Source organism: Lissotriton vulgaris, chromosome 1_1, assembly GCF_964263255.1.
Source record: "Lissotriton vulgaris chromosome 1_1, aLisVul1.2, whole genome shotgun sequence".
NCBI lineage: Eukaryota > Metazoa > Chordata > Amphibia > Caudata > Salamandridae > Lissotriton > Lissotriton vulgaris.
In genome coordinates, this window is record NC_141685.1 from 2,092,397,897 (window position 1) to 2,092,411,787 (window position 13,891).

A 13,891-nucleotide genomic window follows, 5' to 3' on the forward strand; every position below is an offset into this window, starting at 1 on the left:
CATACAGAGTGTAATTATGCCATGTGGCATGAGGGTGAAATTTTGGGAATTTCACCTAATAAGCTTAACACAAGAATACACCAGTGTAATTGAAATGTGGCCAGTGCCTAGTCACAAAGAAGCTTGCTTAGTGAATGTTAATTTGCAAATTCATGTGAATGGCTACAGATGCGGCGCTAGTGGCCTTCAAGGAACAGCTAATCACCATACTTGCTCTTGCTCTTTCAAACAGGAAGCAATTTTTTTTAAACAGCCTTTGTCCATTAACTGGACTGATGTTTCTTTAAACATTATTTCCCACTTGGTAACACATGAGAGGGAGTAGCGTGGTGGCCAGCATAATGCTATCTGATCAATGGCTTCCAATCATAAATACGGTTGCAAGACATTAATACACTCAATAGTGACCCACCATATTGGAATGGAAAACTCTCCTTCATGCCACCTCTCCTATTTGTGATTCATAATGGATCACAAAACCAATTTATGAGTCATATTGTTTGTACAGTTCAAATCACTCTTTTGCTGCCCCAAACCTTATGACTTTGTGAATAGCAAGGTTTGGGACTGCAACATTGTTTAGTACATCTGTCCCATAGGACCACGTAAAGAGATTCTACTGCGTTGGGCAAGTGTTGAACATTAATAGACTAGATGGGTCTAACTACCATTACCTTCAATTAAAATGTATATTTGCATCTAAGAATCTCTGCTATCACTGTGTTTGATGATACCTCAATACAATCATGTAGGTAAATCGATGAAAGTATGATAATTAATACAAAATCGTAGTTGCTGAAAAAAGATGATAATCAATTTACCACTTTTTATCCTTAATAGTAAAGAAATGTGTGACCAGGAGAATACCTACACCATGTGCCCACTCTGTGACACTTCTTGTGACTACTGGAACCTAAGCTCTGCTTGTGGCATGGCTCGTGCTAGCCACTTATTTGACAATCCTGCCACAGTCTTCTTCGCTGTTTTCATGGCTCTTTGGGGTAAGCACTACTTCAAATGTTAATATTTCTATCCATAGAGTTATTTTGCATTCATTTTTAAAGGCTTTACTTCAAGATTACAAAAATAATAATACTAGTTCAATATCCTCACTCTGTAGCAAATCAGAATTAGAAACGGGAATATGAAACAAAACGAAGAGAAACCCCACCTCAGATATCATATCACATCATGCAATTGTATTGTTGTATGCACTCTTGCGTGGGGAAAGTCCTGAGTGGAAGAGCCTCACATTTGGACCAGTTAATCCTATAGCCATAAAGAAGTAAAGTGTCTTGTGATCAGGGACATCAAAATAGGCATTGACATGGCAGGTGGTCCCAGAGTGAGCACGATGTCATCTGCGTAAAAAACAGAACTTCATGGGGCCAGCTGGATTTCTTATCCCATTGTGTACCTTTTCTTTGTTGAATGACTGAAGCCAGCACAAGTAAATACAACAAAGAGGACAGAGGGTATTCCTGTCCCGTCTAATTGAGAACTAGTCTGTTAAGCACCCACCACTGTTGTTTGGGCAACCAGGTCCAAAATGTGGCCATTGATGTGATAAGGTTAGAACTAAAGCCTGTCCTCTTCAAGGTGAGCTTCAAATATCCCCATTCCGCACAGTCAGATGCTTCCTCCACATCCAAGGAGAGATCAACCTTGCCATATGGATTTTCTTTACTTGCCATAAAATGTGCATCAAAGTTCTTATATTGTCTCCAGGGGAGCAGCTTGGCACAAAACCAGCTTGCATGTGGTGAAGGGTGGTATGATGGAACAACACATGTGACTACCATGCATGCCTTTATTTCGCTATCAAAACTAAGCATATGGCTTTACCATGCATGCCTTAACTATGAACATTTTGTTGTAAAGGAGCGGTTGGTCAAAACATATTCATAGTAAAAGATATACAAACACACACAATCAAGGATAATAGCCCCAGCTGTGTTTACACGCCTGAACCAGTTGGATGATGTGGGTATCCGTTTTGTAGCTCCGCAGGGGGTCAAAACAGAGATGGAGCTGTGGGCCTGCCCGCACATTCCCCCTGCAAATCTGCCAATGTGGTGGCATGTCATCAGGTCCTGATTGAAGGCTGAAGATGCGATGGGTGGAGTCAGGGATGAAACTCTCCACAGGCTGGCTGTAAGCACCATGAAAGGAATTTCTCAGTTTCCAGGCATCATTTCCACTATAGCGGCATGCTCCAGACCAATGACATCGCTCCTTAACTCCAGTGCTTGTGTCCTCGCCAAAATCAGAGTAGGTGGATAGCACTCTGGTGCAGCCTCCACCTCTGCCCTGGCTCCAGCCTCCGGCCAGGTATCACCAGTTGCATTCCTGGAGTTCCCAAAACCTAGCATAGGTTATAGCATTTACACAGCCATGTTGGTGCTGTGGGTTCTCCCTGGTATGTACAAGAGCCATTCGCAGTCGGTGCAAACAGGCTCCTGGTCCCTACCGCAGCCCCCTGCCTGGTAGTATATCACAGGATCCTGCTTACAGGACGAGGATGTGATGGGCCGAGTAGGGGATGAAACTCTCCCCAGGTTGGCAGTAAGCCAGGACGGTGTTTCAAGTCGGGCCTCGGGGATGGGCTCTAATCTCCACCACCAGGCCAGTTGGTCTTTCGCTAGTCCTCCACTGCCCCCTGAACACAGGAGCCATTCACAGTCCCCTTGCCTAGCCCTGAACTGCCTTAAAACTACCCCTTTTCCTGCCCCCCTGCTGCAGCCCCCTTCTCCTGGCCCCTGGTTGTACAACAAACATGCCTTAACCTCACATGCCTGATTTCGTAGTAAAGGCATGCATGGTAAAGGCATATTAATGGTAAATGATTGGTTGTATCAAACAAGTGTGCTAAAGGCATTTTCGTTGTAAAGGATACGTAGAAATGGTCATGCGTGGTTATGACCACATTGTGATGGCTGTTTCTGTGAATTATCAGTAGTGGGCTTATTTCATTCAGACTATAGGCCTGCGCTTTAGCGAGTATTTTCACATGTCTGTTAAGGAGTAATTTTGGGAGAAAGCAGACACCTTGTTGCGGATCCTTCCTAGTTTTTGCATCAATTATATAAATGCCCTGCTGAATTCTCGTTTTTAAGACTCCGCATCCAAGGAGAATTACCATCCTGTTCATTCTGTACATGCCGTAAAACATGCTGCAAAGTTCTCATATTGTCTCCAGAGGAGCGGACTGGTACAAACCAAGCTTGTGTACAGTGTATCAGTATTAGGATTACTCCTTTCAGCCTATTGGCCAGTACTTTAGCAAGGATTTTCGCATCTGCAGTAAGGCGTGATATTGGGAGATAGCTGAGGCCTGGTTGTGGATCCTTGCCCAGTTTTGGTATTAATGCAATAATTGCCCTGTTGAATTTTGGCTTCAAGGCTCCAATTGTTTTAGCTTCCTGAAGACATTTTCAAAGTAGAATCACTAGATTTGTTCATTTTATAGAACTCTCTTTGGAGTCTGTCTTCATCAGGTACTTGCCCAGTTGGCTTTACCTTCGTGGCTTTCTGTATCTCTTCTGCCGTGAGTTCCTTCTCCAATACAGCTCAAACGTCTAAGGTCAATTTTGGCAATCTGGTAGATTATAAGAAGTGTTCTTCCAGCACCATTGTGAGAAATTGGATTGTGCGTTGCTTGGGATGTTAACCCTACTCACCTGCCACAGTCCCTGAATGAATGAATGAATGAATGAATGAATGAATGAAATTATTTGTAGAGCGCACGATGGCCAAACGGCTTCCTGGCGCTGAGAGCTCTAGGGAATAGAACAGACAGGGCCAGGAGGTTTAGCGGGGGTAGGCCAGGGCAAACAGAAAAGTTTTGAGCGCTTTACGGAAGTGTGAAAATATAGGGATAGAGCGCATGGAGAGAGGAAGGGAATTCCAAAACCCGGGTGCAAGAACAGAGAATCTAGTTCCACCAGTGCGAGTTTTGTGGAAACGGGGAACAGTGAGGAGGGCAGAAGAAGATGAACGGAGAGTGCGAGCAGGGGTGTGGAGGGAAATCAGAGAATTGATGAAAGCCGGTGCAGAGTGATCAAGGGCCCGATAGACAAGGCAACCTAGTTTGAACAAGGATCTCTGCAGGATGGGTAACCAGTGAAGGGATTTGAGGACAGGAGTGATGTGATGGGTTTTGGGCAAGTGAAAGATGAGACGGGCAGCCTGATTTTGGATTGCTTGAAGGCGGCGGGTTTCGTAGGCAGGGATACCTGCGAACAAGCTATTACCATAATCAAGGCGGGAAGTGATAAGGGCAGAAATGATGATTTTAAGGGAGTCAAGAGAAAAGAAGCGAGAAATTTTCTGGATCAGCCGAAGGGAGAGGAAGCAGGAGGACACTACGGCACTGACCTGGCCATGCATGGACAGGTCCTGGCTGACCTTAATGCCCAATGTTTTAACGGAGGGAACCGGGGTGGGAGGGGGGCCAAGAGTAGGGGGCCAAAAGGCAGAAGACCAGGGGCTGGATGAGCCGCCAGTCAGGACAAGCTCAGTCTTATCTGGATTGAACTTAAGGTGATTGGCGCTCATCCACCCAGAAATAAAGACCATGGTGGAGCGAAAAAAAGATAGGGAATGAGAAGAAGAAGAAAGATCAAAGACGAGCTGGAGGTCATCTGCGTAGTTAAACTCAGAGACCCCCAGCTCAAGAAGAGAAGAAATAAGTGGATGAATGTAAAGATTGAAAAGAAGAGGAGAGAGGGAGGAACCTTGGGGAACCCCACAGGGCACCGGGAGGGGAAGAGCAGAGAAGCCGGGGAGGTGGACAGCTTGTGAACGTCCTGTTAAAAAGGACGTGATCCAGGAAAGGGCGGGGCCTCGTATGCCCGCTGCGCTGACACGGTCCAAAAGAATGTTATGGTCGACCGTGTCAAACGCAGCGGACAGGTCGAGGAGAACCAAAGCTTGGGGAGAGTTGGTGTCAGCCTTGGCTTTCAGCTCGTCGAGAACGGCGAGCACCACAGATTCGGTCGAATGACTCGAGCGGAAACCTGCTTGGTGAGAAGCAAGGAGTTGGTTCTGTTCGACATAAGTAGAGAGACAGGAGGTGACGTAGGATTCCAGAATTTTGGCAAGATAGGGAAGAAGAGAGATGGGCCTGAAGTTAGAAGGGAGAGAAGAATCAAGACCAAGTTTTTTAAGAATGAGGGAAACAATAGCAGATTTAAATGAAGAAGGAACCAGTCCAGTAGAAAGAGAAGCATTGAGGAGGGAAAGGGGGGTAGCAGGGCAAGAAGAGAAGAGAGTTTTAAGAATGCGAGCAGGGTCACAATCAGTGGGAGAGCCAGACTTGATTTTTGTGAGCAGAGCTAAGAAGGAATCCAGGGAGAGGGGCGGGAAAGAGGAAAAGAAAGATTTAGACACAGAGGGGACAGAATGAAGTGGAGTAAAAGGAGTGATAGAAATGTTGGATTTAATTTTAACGATCTTCTCGATGAAGAAGTCGTTTAGAGAGGAGCAGAGGGCCTGGGAGGGAAAGACACTAAATCAACCTGTGATTAACTCTCTGGTAGCTTGGCACAAAAGTAGTCAGACTGAACTTCAAGGCAATGTGTAAAGTATTCCTGCTTACAATAGGACAACCCAGAGTACCCTTGTAGGCGTGGGTAACTAACATAAGGGAAGTGAGAGTACCAACCAGAGATTTATTTAGGCACAAACATTTAAATCAATTTACTAAATATTTAAGATGTCTAAGAGTGGCATCCATAATGAATTCCCTAGTTATTTAACACTGTAAACAAGAGCAAAGAATGACAATGCAGGTCTATGTTTAGACAAACTTGTATTTCAAGAGGAAACAATATTGAACACAGAATTACAAGGGTTCACAATATAAATCTTAAACTACATTGCCATGTTTGAGTTTTCAGTACAATAAATATCTTCTTTAACATATGTCAATGACGCATAACCCAACTTTCCTTTGAAATCATTGTCCATACTGATCGTGAGAGACAGTCTCATGTTAGAGATTTGAAAGTGGGTTGTTTATATATCGGCATATGTTAGAGAAGATGTTAATTGTATGAGAATTACATATTGTCAATGTATCTTCAGATTTATATTGTGAACCCTTGTAATTATGTGTTCAATCTTGTTTCTGTTGGAAATGCAAGTCTGTTTATACATACACCCGAATTATTATTATTTGCTCCTATTTACCATCTTAAATAAGTAGAGAATTCATTTTGAATGTCACATCTTAAATATCTACCAAATTGATTTCAAAGTTGAAAAGTTTATGCTTAAATAAATCCCTCGCTGACACTCTCAATTCCCTTATCTTAGTTACTCAAGCATTTATTTATGTAGTACACAAACAGTAATAAAGTGAAAAACAGCACAAGACAAGTCCCACACCAATTTAGAAAAATTGAGTACATTTTAATAAATTATTTGACATCAAAATGACAAAAACCTCTCTTTTTTAAGCAGTTGGTTCAAGACACAAATTGGTTACAACGGAATACATTGCAGTGAGCGGGCCACTCACAGGGGGCCTTAACATATTCTAAATATCTTCTCCGGCTTGCTCTGAGACTTTGAGGAACTCCCACTTGCCACTGAGCTAGTCTCAGACTCTACCTACCCTCCCACTAAGCATTGAGAACATCCACTACCCATTTTCGTTGTTAATACTCTGATATTGCTTCCATGGCCCCATACCTTTTTGAATTTGCACAGGCAACCCCAGGATCAATATATTTTAAAAGTTTAAGGAAAGACCTAGCACCAAAAAGAACAAAGTGCCAAATGTGAACATCTAGTCGCTTGAGACCAGGTCAAAGTAAAAAAATATGGTAAACTGTGATGGAGCACACTTTCGATACGAGAAGTGGATTGGGCCGGGTCAGCTCTCACCTGCAGATTTAGAAGACATTTTGTGGAAAAAATATCTGAGAAGGTAACGTTTAGTGGACTGGGCTGCAGGCGGTGTCCAAGGAGGAGGTGTCATCATCGGGGAGCCGCTGGACAAAGTCATGGTGAAGATTTCCACTTTCAGGCTTGGTCTGTTTTTCGGAAGTCAAATATCCAGCGGGAGAAAGCTGGAGGCAGTAGCCGAGGAGGACTCCACAAGGCTGGATTCCCCTTCTGCAAAGGTCTGCTGAATAGGATTTTCTGCTGCGGAGAAGAACACAGCTGTGGCTGTCCTGAAGCCAGGAACACCGGCGATGCACCTTGGGCAGATAACTGTTATGTTATGTTATGTTATGTTACTTTATTTCTTTTATAGCGCACGGCTACTCCGGGGAGCATCCCGGCGCTTTAGCAAAGAATAACAGCGTAAAAACGGCAATCACACAACAGAAAAAAGCAGAGAATGAAAAGGGTCTATTTCATAAAAAGCCATGTTTTCAGGTCCTTTCTAAAGGCAAGAAGACAGGGAGCCTGTCTCAAGGACAGTGGTAGGTTGTTCCAAACTTTAGGTGTTAAATAGCGGAAAGACCGACCTCCCAATCGTGCGCGACGAATTACAGGAACAGTCATCATAGACAGACCAGATGACCTGAGAGTCCTGCTCGGTGCATACCGGGAAAGACGTTTCCCAATATACTTGGGGCCAATACCATGAAGGGCCTTAAAGGCCACAGTCAGGCATTTGAAAGTAATTCGCTTAGAGATGGGTAGCCAATGTAGAGTGTTCAATAAGGCAGTGGCACCAGCTCTCCTCGGGAGTCCAAAGATGGTACGGGCTGCCGAATTCTGGACAACTTGCAAACGGGTCATAAGATATTTCGGAAGACCCAAAAAGAGAGCGTTTGCGTAGTCCAGTCGTGAACCTATCAATGCCTGAACAACTGTTTTCCTGTGGTTAAGTGAAAGTAGAGGAAGAAATTTCCTCAACATCCGTAAAATGCCGAAGCATTTCCCAACAAGAGACAGGATGTGAGGTCTAAAGGATAGTTCACAATCTACTATCACTCCCAAATTCTTGGCCTTAAAAGAGACCTTATCTGGAGGAAACATATCTTGTGGCCACCAAGATTTCCAATCGGGTTCAGGGGCGCAACCGAAAAAGAGAAGCTCTGACTTGTCTGAGTTGCATTTTAAGCCATGACATCTAAACCACTCAAACACCGCACCAAAGCAATCCCTGATCTGTCTGCCATTGAAAAACCCACCCCTATCACATCTGAACAGGAGTTGGGTGTCATCAGCATATGACACGATCTGGACGCCAAATGATTCCGCGACTTCCGCCAGAGGGGCCATAAAGATGTTAAACAGCATAGGGCTGAGAATGGAGCCCTGCGGGACTCCCACCTCTAGCGGAGCCATATCAGCGGAAAAAGGAGGCGCCCAGATCGTTTGTCGGCGGTCGGCCAGAAAAGATTTTAGCCAATTCCACACCGTTCCGCGAAGGCCACACTCCCAGAGTCTTGCAAGGAGGACCTCATGAGGAACGGTGGCGAAAGCCGCCGACAAGTCAAGCATGACTAACACGGCCTTTCCCCCAGAGTCGAGTACTTCCCTGATGGCATCGGTGACCTCAAGCAGGGCCGACTCCGTGCTAAAATTAGCGCGGAAGCCGGACTGCGAGGTGTGCAACAGGTCGTTTCCTTCGATGAAACTGGAAATTGTCCTGTGCACGTATCGCTCGGCCACTTTCGCCAGAGCAGGGAGAAGGGAGATTGGCCTGTAATTGGCATGGATGAGGGGGTCCAAGGTGGGTTTCTTGAGCAGAGGTAGAATCATGGCACGCTTCCATGCCTGCGGCACCACCCCTGTCGACAAAGATGTATTCAGCAGGGGGTTCACCAAGATGTTAATGGCGGATGCCACTTTCCCCAAATATTTAGCCGGACATGGATCTAAAGGAGAGCCGGATTTCAAGCCTGATAAAAGCTCCAAAGATGTACGAAGATCCATGTTAGGGAATTCGGAGAGGAAAGGACCGTGACCTTCCACAGAGCATGGTGGCACTAGATGGCTCAAGTCCGATTGAGCGCTGGAGAGAGAGGCCTGGATATCGGTGATCTTACTAACAAAAAAGATGGCTAGTTGTTGTATCCAAGAGTCCGTGTGAGTGTGTTTAGGGGTACAGACAGCAGTAGAAGTAAAATCCTGAACCACTTTAAACATTTCTTTGCAGACATTATCAGCCTCATCAATACGATGTTCAAAATTGGCCTTTTTTTCATCCCAGATTGACTGATGATAGGCTTTAATTGCTGCACGAAATTTCACTTTCTCAATGGGATCATAGGCCCGCCTCCAGGTCCTCTCAGCCCTTTTACACTCCTGTCGTTGTGTCCTCAACTGAGGAGAAAACCATGGGGCCGACGCTCTGCGCTCTCCTGGTTTAGGTGTCTTAGCGGGGATTAAAGTCTTAAATCTGGCTAAAAGCCATTTTTGGAGGAGGACAAGATTCTCTTCCAAACTTCCCAAAAGGGGACAAGGAAAGGTGATAACAGCCTCAGATAGCATGTCCCCGGAGAGCAGATAAAACGGGCGTGAAGCCCGCGTAGTCTCAACCTCTCTCTCCCGAATAAGGGCAGTGACAGGCAGAGAGAAGGAGATTAAAAAATGGTCCGACCAGAGTACTGGCTGTATAGCACAGACAGAGATAGGTCTCGTTGAGAATACCTGATCTAAGGTATGGCCTTTGTTATGTGTAGGACCTTTCACAAACGGAGATAACCCTAACGGAGCCATGATATCAATAAGTTTAGTAGCGTCGGGGTCACAGCTAATGTCCATATGGACATTAAGATCTCCGAGAAGAATGCAATGATCAGACCTAAGACAGGGAACTGAAAGAGCTACTTGCAATTCGTCAAAGAATGGTCCCGTTGATCCGGGGGTTCTGTACAAAAGTATCCCAGTACAAGCCTGGAGAGGGGAAAAATGTAGGGTGAAGCCAAGTGCTTCACAGCCCTGAATATTCTCCACCGGAAAGGTTGAACAGGAAATACTCTTTTTCACAATGAGAGCTACTCCACCTCCTCTACCCAGTGTCCTATCCCTCCTAAAGATGTTATAATCCGGAGGGATAGCATTGACCAGGTCCGGTGCGGAAAAATCACCTAACCAGGTCTCAGTCAAAAACAAGCACGTAATATTGGAGTTATACAGCAAATTCCAAATATTTAGAGAGTGGCAAGTAACGGACCTGGTGTTAAGGAGAAGACATTGAAAAGAGACAGATGTATTGTCATGTCCGGTTCCATCTGCAGCCATGAACCGCCACGCGCATGACGGACAGCCTTTCCTTAATTTCCGACCACCGGGAAAGATATGGGAACAGTTCCCTAGAGGGAGGCGTAAAGAGAGAAGCTCGGCCGATGAATAGATCAGCATATTAAACAGAGAAAAACAACATGGGCCGAAATAGTACAGGCCAGGCAAGCCACACGCCGTACAGCCCCGTCCCCCTCCGAAACGCTGACGGGCGCAGACGGGCTGACTCTGGCGTGACTCGGGCGCTGTGTAGGCGCTCCCGCTGCGCGATCCCGCTGCGCTCACAAGGGAGCTTTATGTAGGCGAGCATCCGACCCCACAGAGCGCTAGTCCGCTCGTAGTCACCGCCCCCTCTCGGCAAAACACCACTCAGAAATGGCGGCCGATGTTTTTTTCCACCCCGGGACCCGGACCCGCAACAACAGCGGAGGTCACCACAATTAGAGTGCAAGTAAGAGGAAAAGAATAACCCCACGTTAAAAACAAGAGATAAGAAAGGAACAGCAAATCAAATATTCCAAAAAGGTAAGTTTTAAAAAACAGCGCGATGTAAAAGCGCTAGGTGCGAGGCGCTAAGCAGGGAATTCTTTAGCTTGCGAGGGAGAGCCTAGGACCGGTCGCCTTATGTAGGCGAGCATCCGACCCCACAGAGCGCTAGTCCGCTCGTAGTCACCGCCCCCTCTCGGCAAAACACCACTCAGAAATGGCGGCCGATGTTTTTTTCCACCCCGGGACCCGGACCCGCAACAACAGCGGTGGTCACCACAATTAGAGTGCAAGTAAGAGGGAAAGAATAACCCCATGTTAAAAACAAGGGATAAGAAAGGAACAGCAAATCAAATATTCCAAAAAGGTAAGTTTTAAAAAGCAGCGCGATGTAAAAGCGCTAGGTGCGAGGCGCTAAGCAGGGAATTCTTTAGCTTGCGAGGGAGAGCCTAGGACCGGTCGCCTTATGTAGGCGAGCATCCGACCCCACAGAGCGCTAGTCCGCTCGTAGTCACCGCCCCCTCTCGGCAAAACACCACTCAGAAATGGCGGCCGATGTTTTTTTCCACCCCGGGACCCGGACCCGCAACAACAGCGGTGGTCACCACAATTAGAGTGCAAGTAAGAGGGAAAGAATAACTCCACGTTAAAAACAAGGGATAAGAAAGGAACAGCAAATCAAATATTCCAAAAAGGTAAGTTTTAAAAAGCAGCGCGATGTAAAAGCGCTAGGTGCGAGGCGCTAAGCAGTAAATTCTTTAGCTTGCGAGGGAGAGCCTATGACCGGTCGCCTTATGTAGGCGAGCATCCGACCCCACAGAGCGCTAGTCCGCTCGTAGTCACCGCCCCCTCTCGGCAAAACACCACTCAGAAATGGCGGCCGATGTTTTTTTCCACCCCGGGACCCGGACCCGCAACAACAGCGGTGGTCACCACAATTAGAGTGCAAGTAAGAGGGAAAGAATAACCCCACGTTAAAAACAAGGGATAAGAAAGGAACAGCAAATCAAATATTCCAAAAAGGTAAGTTTTAAAAAGCAGCGCGATGTAAAAGCGCTAGGTGCGAGGCGCTAAGCAGGGAATTCTTTAGCTTGCGAGGGAGAGCCTAGGACCGGTCGCCTTATGTAGGCGAGCATCCGACCCCACAGAGCGCTAGTACGCTCGTAGTCACCGCCCCCTCTCGGCAAAACACCACTCAGAAATGGCGGCCGATGTTTTTTTCCACCCCGGGACCCGGACCCGCAACAACAGCGGTGGTCACCACAATTAGAGTGCAAGTAAGAGGGAAAGAATAACCCCACGTTAAAAACAAGGGATAAGAAAGGAACAGCAAATCAAATATTCCAAAAAGGTAAGTTTTAAAAAACAGCGCGATGTAAAAGCGCTAGGTGCGAGGTGCTAAGCAGGGAATTCTTTAGCTTGCGAGGGAGAGCCTAGGACCGGTCGCCTTATGTAGGCGAGCATCCGACCCCACAGAGCGCTAGTCCGCTCGTAGTCACCGCCCCCTCTCGGCAAAACACCACTCAGAAATGGCGGCCGATGTTTTTTTCCACCCCGGGACCCGGACCCGCAACAACAGCGGTGGTCACCACTATTAGAGTGCAAGTAAGAGGGAAAGAATAACCCCACGTTAAAAACAAGGGATAAGAAAGGAACAGCAAATCAAATATTCCAAAAAGGTAAGTTTTAAAAAGCAGCGCGATGTAAAAGCGCTAGGTGCGAGGCGCTAAGCAGGGAATTCTTTAGCTTGCGAGGGAGAGCCTAGGACCGGTCGCCTTATGTAGGCGAGCATCCGACCCCACAGAGCGCTAGTCCGCTCGTAGTCACCGCCCCCTCTCGGCAAAACACCACTCAGAAATGGCGGCCGATGTTTTTTTCCACCCCGGGACCCGGACCCGCAACAACAGCGGTGGTCACCACAATTAGAGTGCAAGTAAGAGGGAAAGAATAACCCCACGTTAAAAACAAGGGATAAGAAAGGAACAGCAAATCAAATATTCCAAAAAGGTAAGTTTTAAAAAGCAGCGCGATGTAAAAGCGCTAGGTGCGAGGCGCTAAGCAGGGAATTCTTTAGCTTGCGAGGGAGAGCCTAGGACCGGTCGCCTTATGTAGGCGAGCATCCGACCCCACAGAGCGCTAGTACGCTCGTAGTCACCGCCCCCTCTCGGCAAAACACCACTCAGAAATGGCGGCCGATGTTTTTTTCCACCCCGGGACCCGGACCCGCAACAACAGCGGTGGTCACCACAATTAGAGTGCAAGTAAGAGGGAAAGAATAACCCCACGTTAAAAACAAGGGATAAGAAAGGAACAGCAAATCAAATATTCCAAAAAGGTAAGTTTTAAAAAGCAGCGCGATGTAAAAGCGCTAGGTGCGAGGCGCTAAGCAGGGAATTCTTTAGCTTGCGAGGGAGAGCCTAGGACCGGTTGCCTTATGTAGGCGAGCATCCGACCCCACAGAGCGCTAGTCCGCTCGTAGTCACCGCCCCCTCTCGGCAAAACACCACTCAGAAATGGCGGCCGATGTTTTTTTCCACCCCGGGACCCGGACCCGCAACAACAGCGGTGGTCACCACAATTAGAGTGCAAGTAAGAGGGAAAGAATAACCCCACGTTAAAAACAAGGGATAAGAAAGGAACAGCAAATCAAATATTCCAAAAAGGTAAGTTTTAAAAAACAGCGCGATGTAAAAGCGCTAGGTGCGAGGCGCTAAGCAGGGAATTCTTTAGCTTGCGAGGGAGAGCCTAGGACCGGTCGCCTTATGTAGGCGAGCATCCGACCCCACAGAGCGCTTGTCCGCTCATAGTCACCGCCCCCTCTCGGCAAAACACCACTCAGAAATGGCGGCCGATGTTTTTTTCCACCCCGGGACCTGGACCCGCAACAACAGCGGTGGTCACCACAATTAGAGTGCAAGTAAGAGGGAAAGAATAACCCCACGTTAAAAACAAGGGATAAGAAAGGAACAGCAAATCAAATATTCCAAAAAGGTAAGTTTTAAAAAGCAGCGCATGTAAAAGCGCTAGGTGCGAGGCGCTAAGCAGGGAATTCTTTAGCTTGCGAAGGAGAGTCAAGGACCGGTCGCCTTATGTAGGCGAGCATCCGACCCCACAGAGCGCTAGTCCGCTCGTAGTCACCGCCCCCTCTCGGCAAAACACCACTCAGAAATGGCGGCCGATGTTTTTTTCCACC

At 46.9% G+C, this 13,891-nt stretch overlaps 1 protein-coding gene across 1 annotated transcript in view; it reads left to right on the plus strand.

Annotated features, from left to right (window-relative positions):
• The window catches only part of ANO2 (anoctamin 2), a 1,660,301-nt gene that overhangs the window by 955,407 nt on the left and 691,003 nt on the right, over positions 1–13,891 (plus strand). Inside the window, exon 12 of the mRNA XM_086939055.1 lies at positions 841–1,001. Within this exon, the coding sequence (XP_086795181.1) occupies positions 841–1,001 (161 nt within the window). The remainder of the gene's footprint in view (positions 1–840; positions 1,002–13,891) is intronic.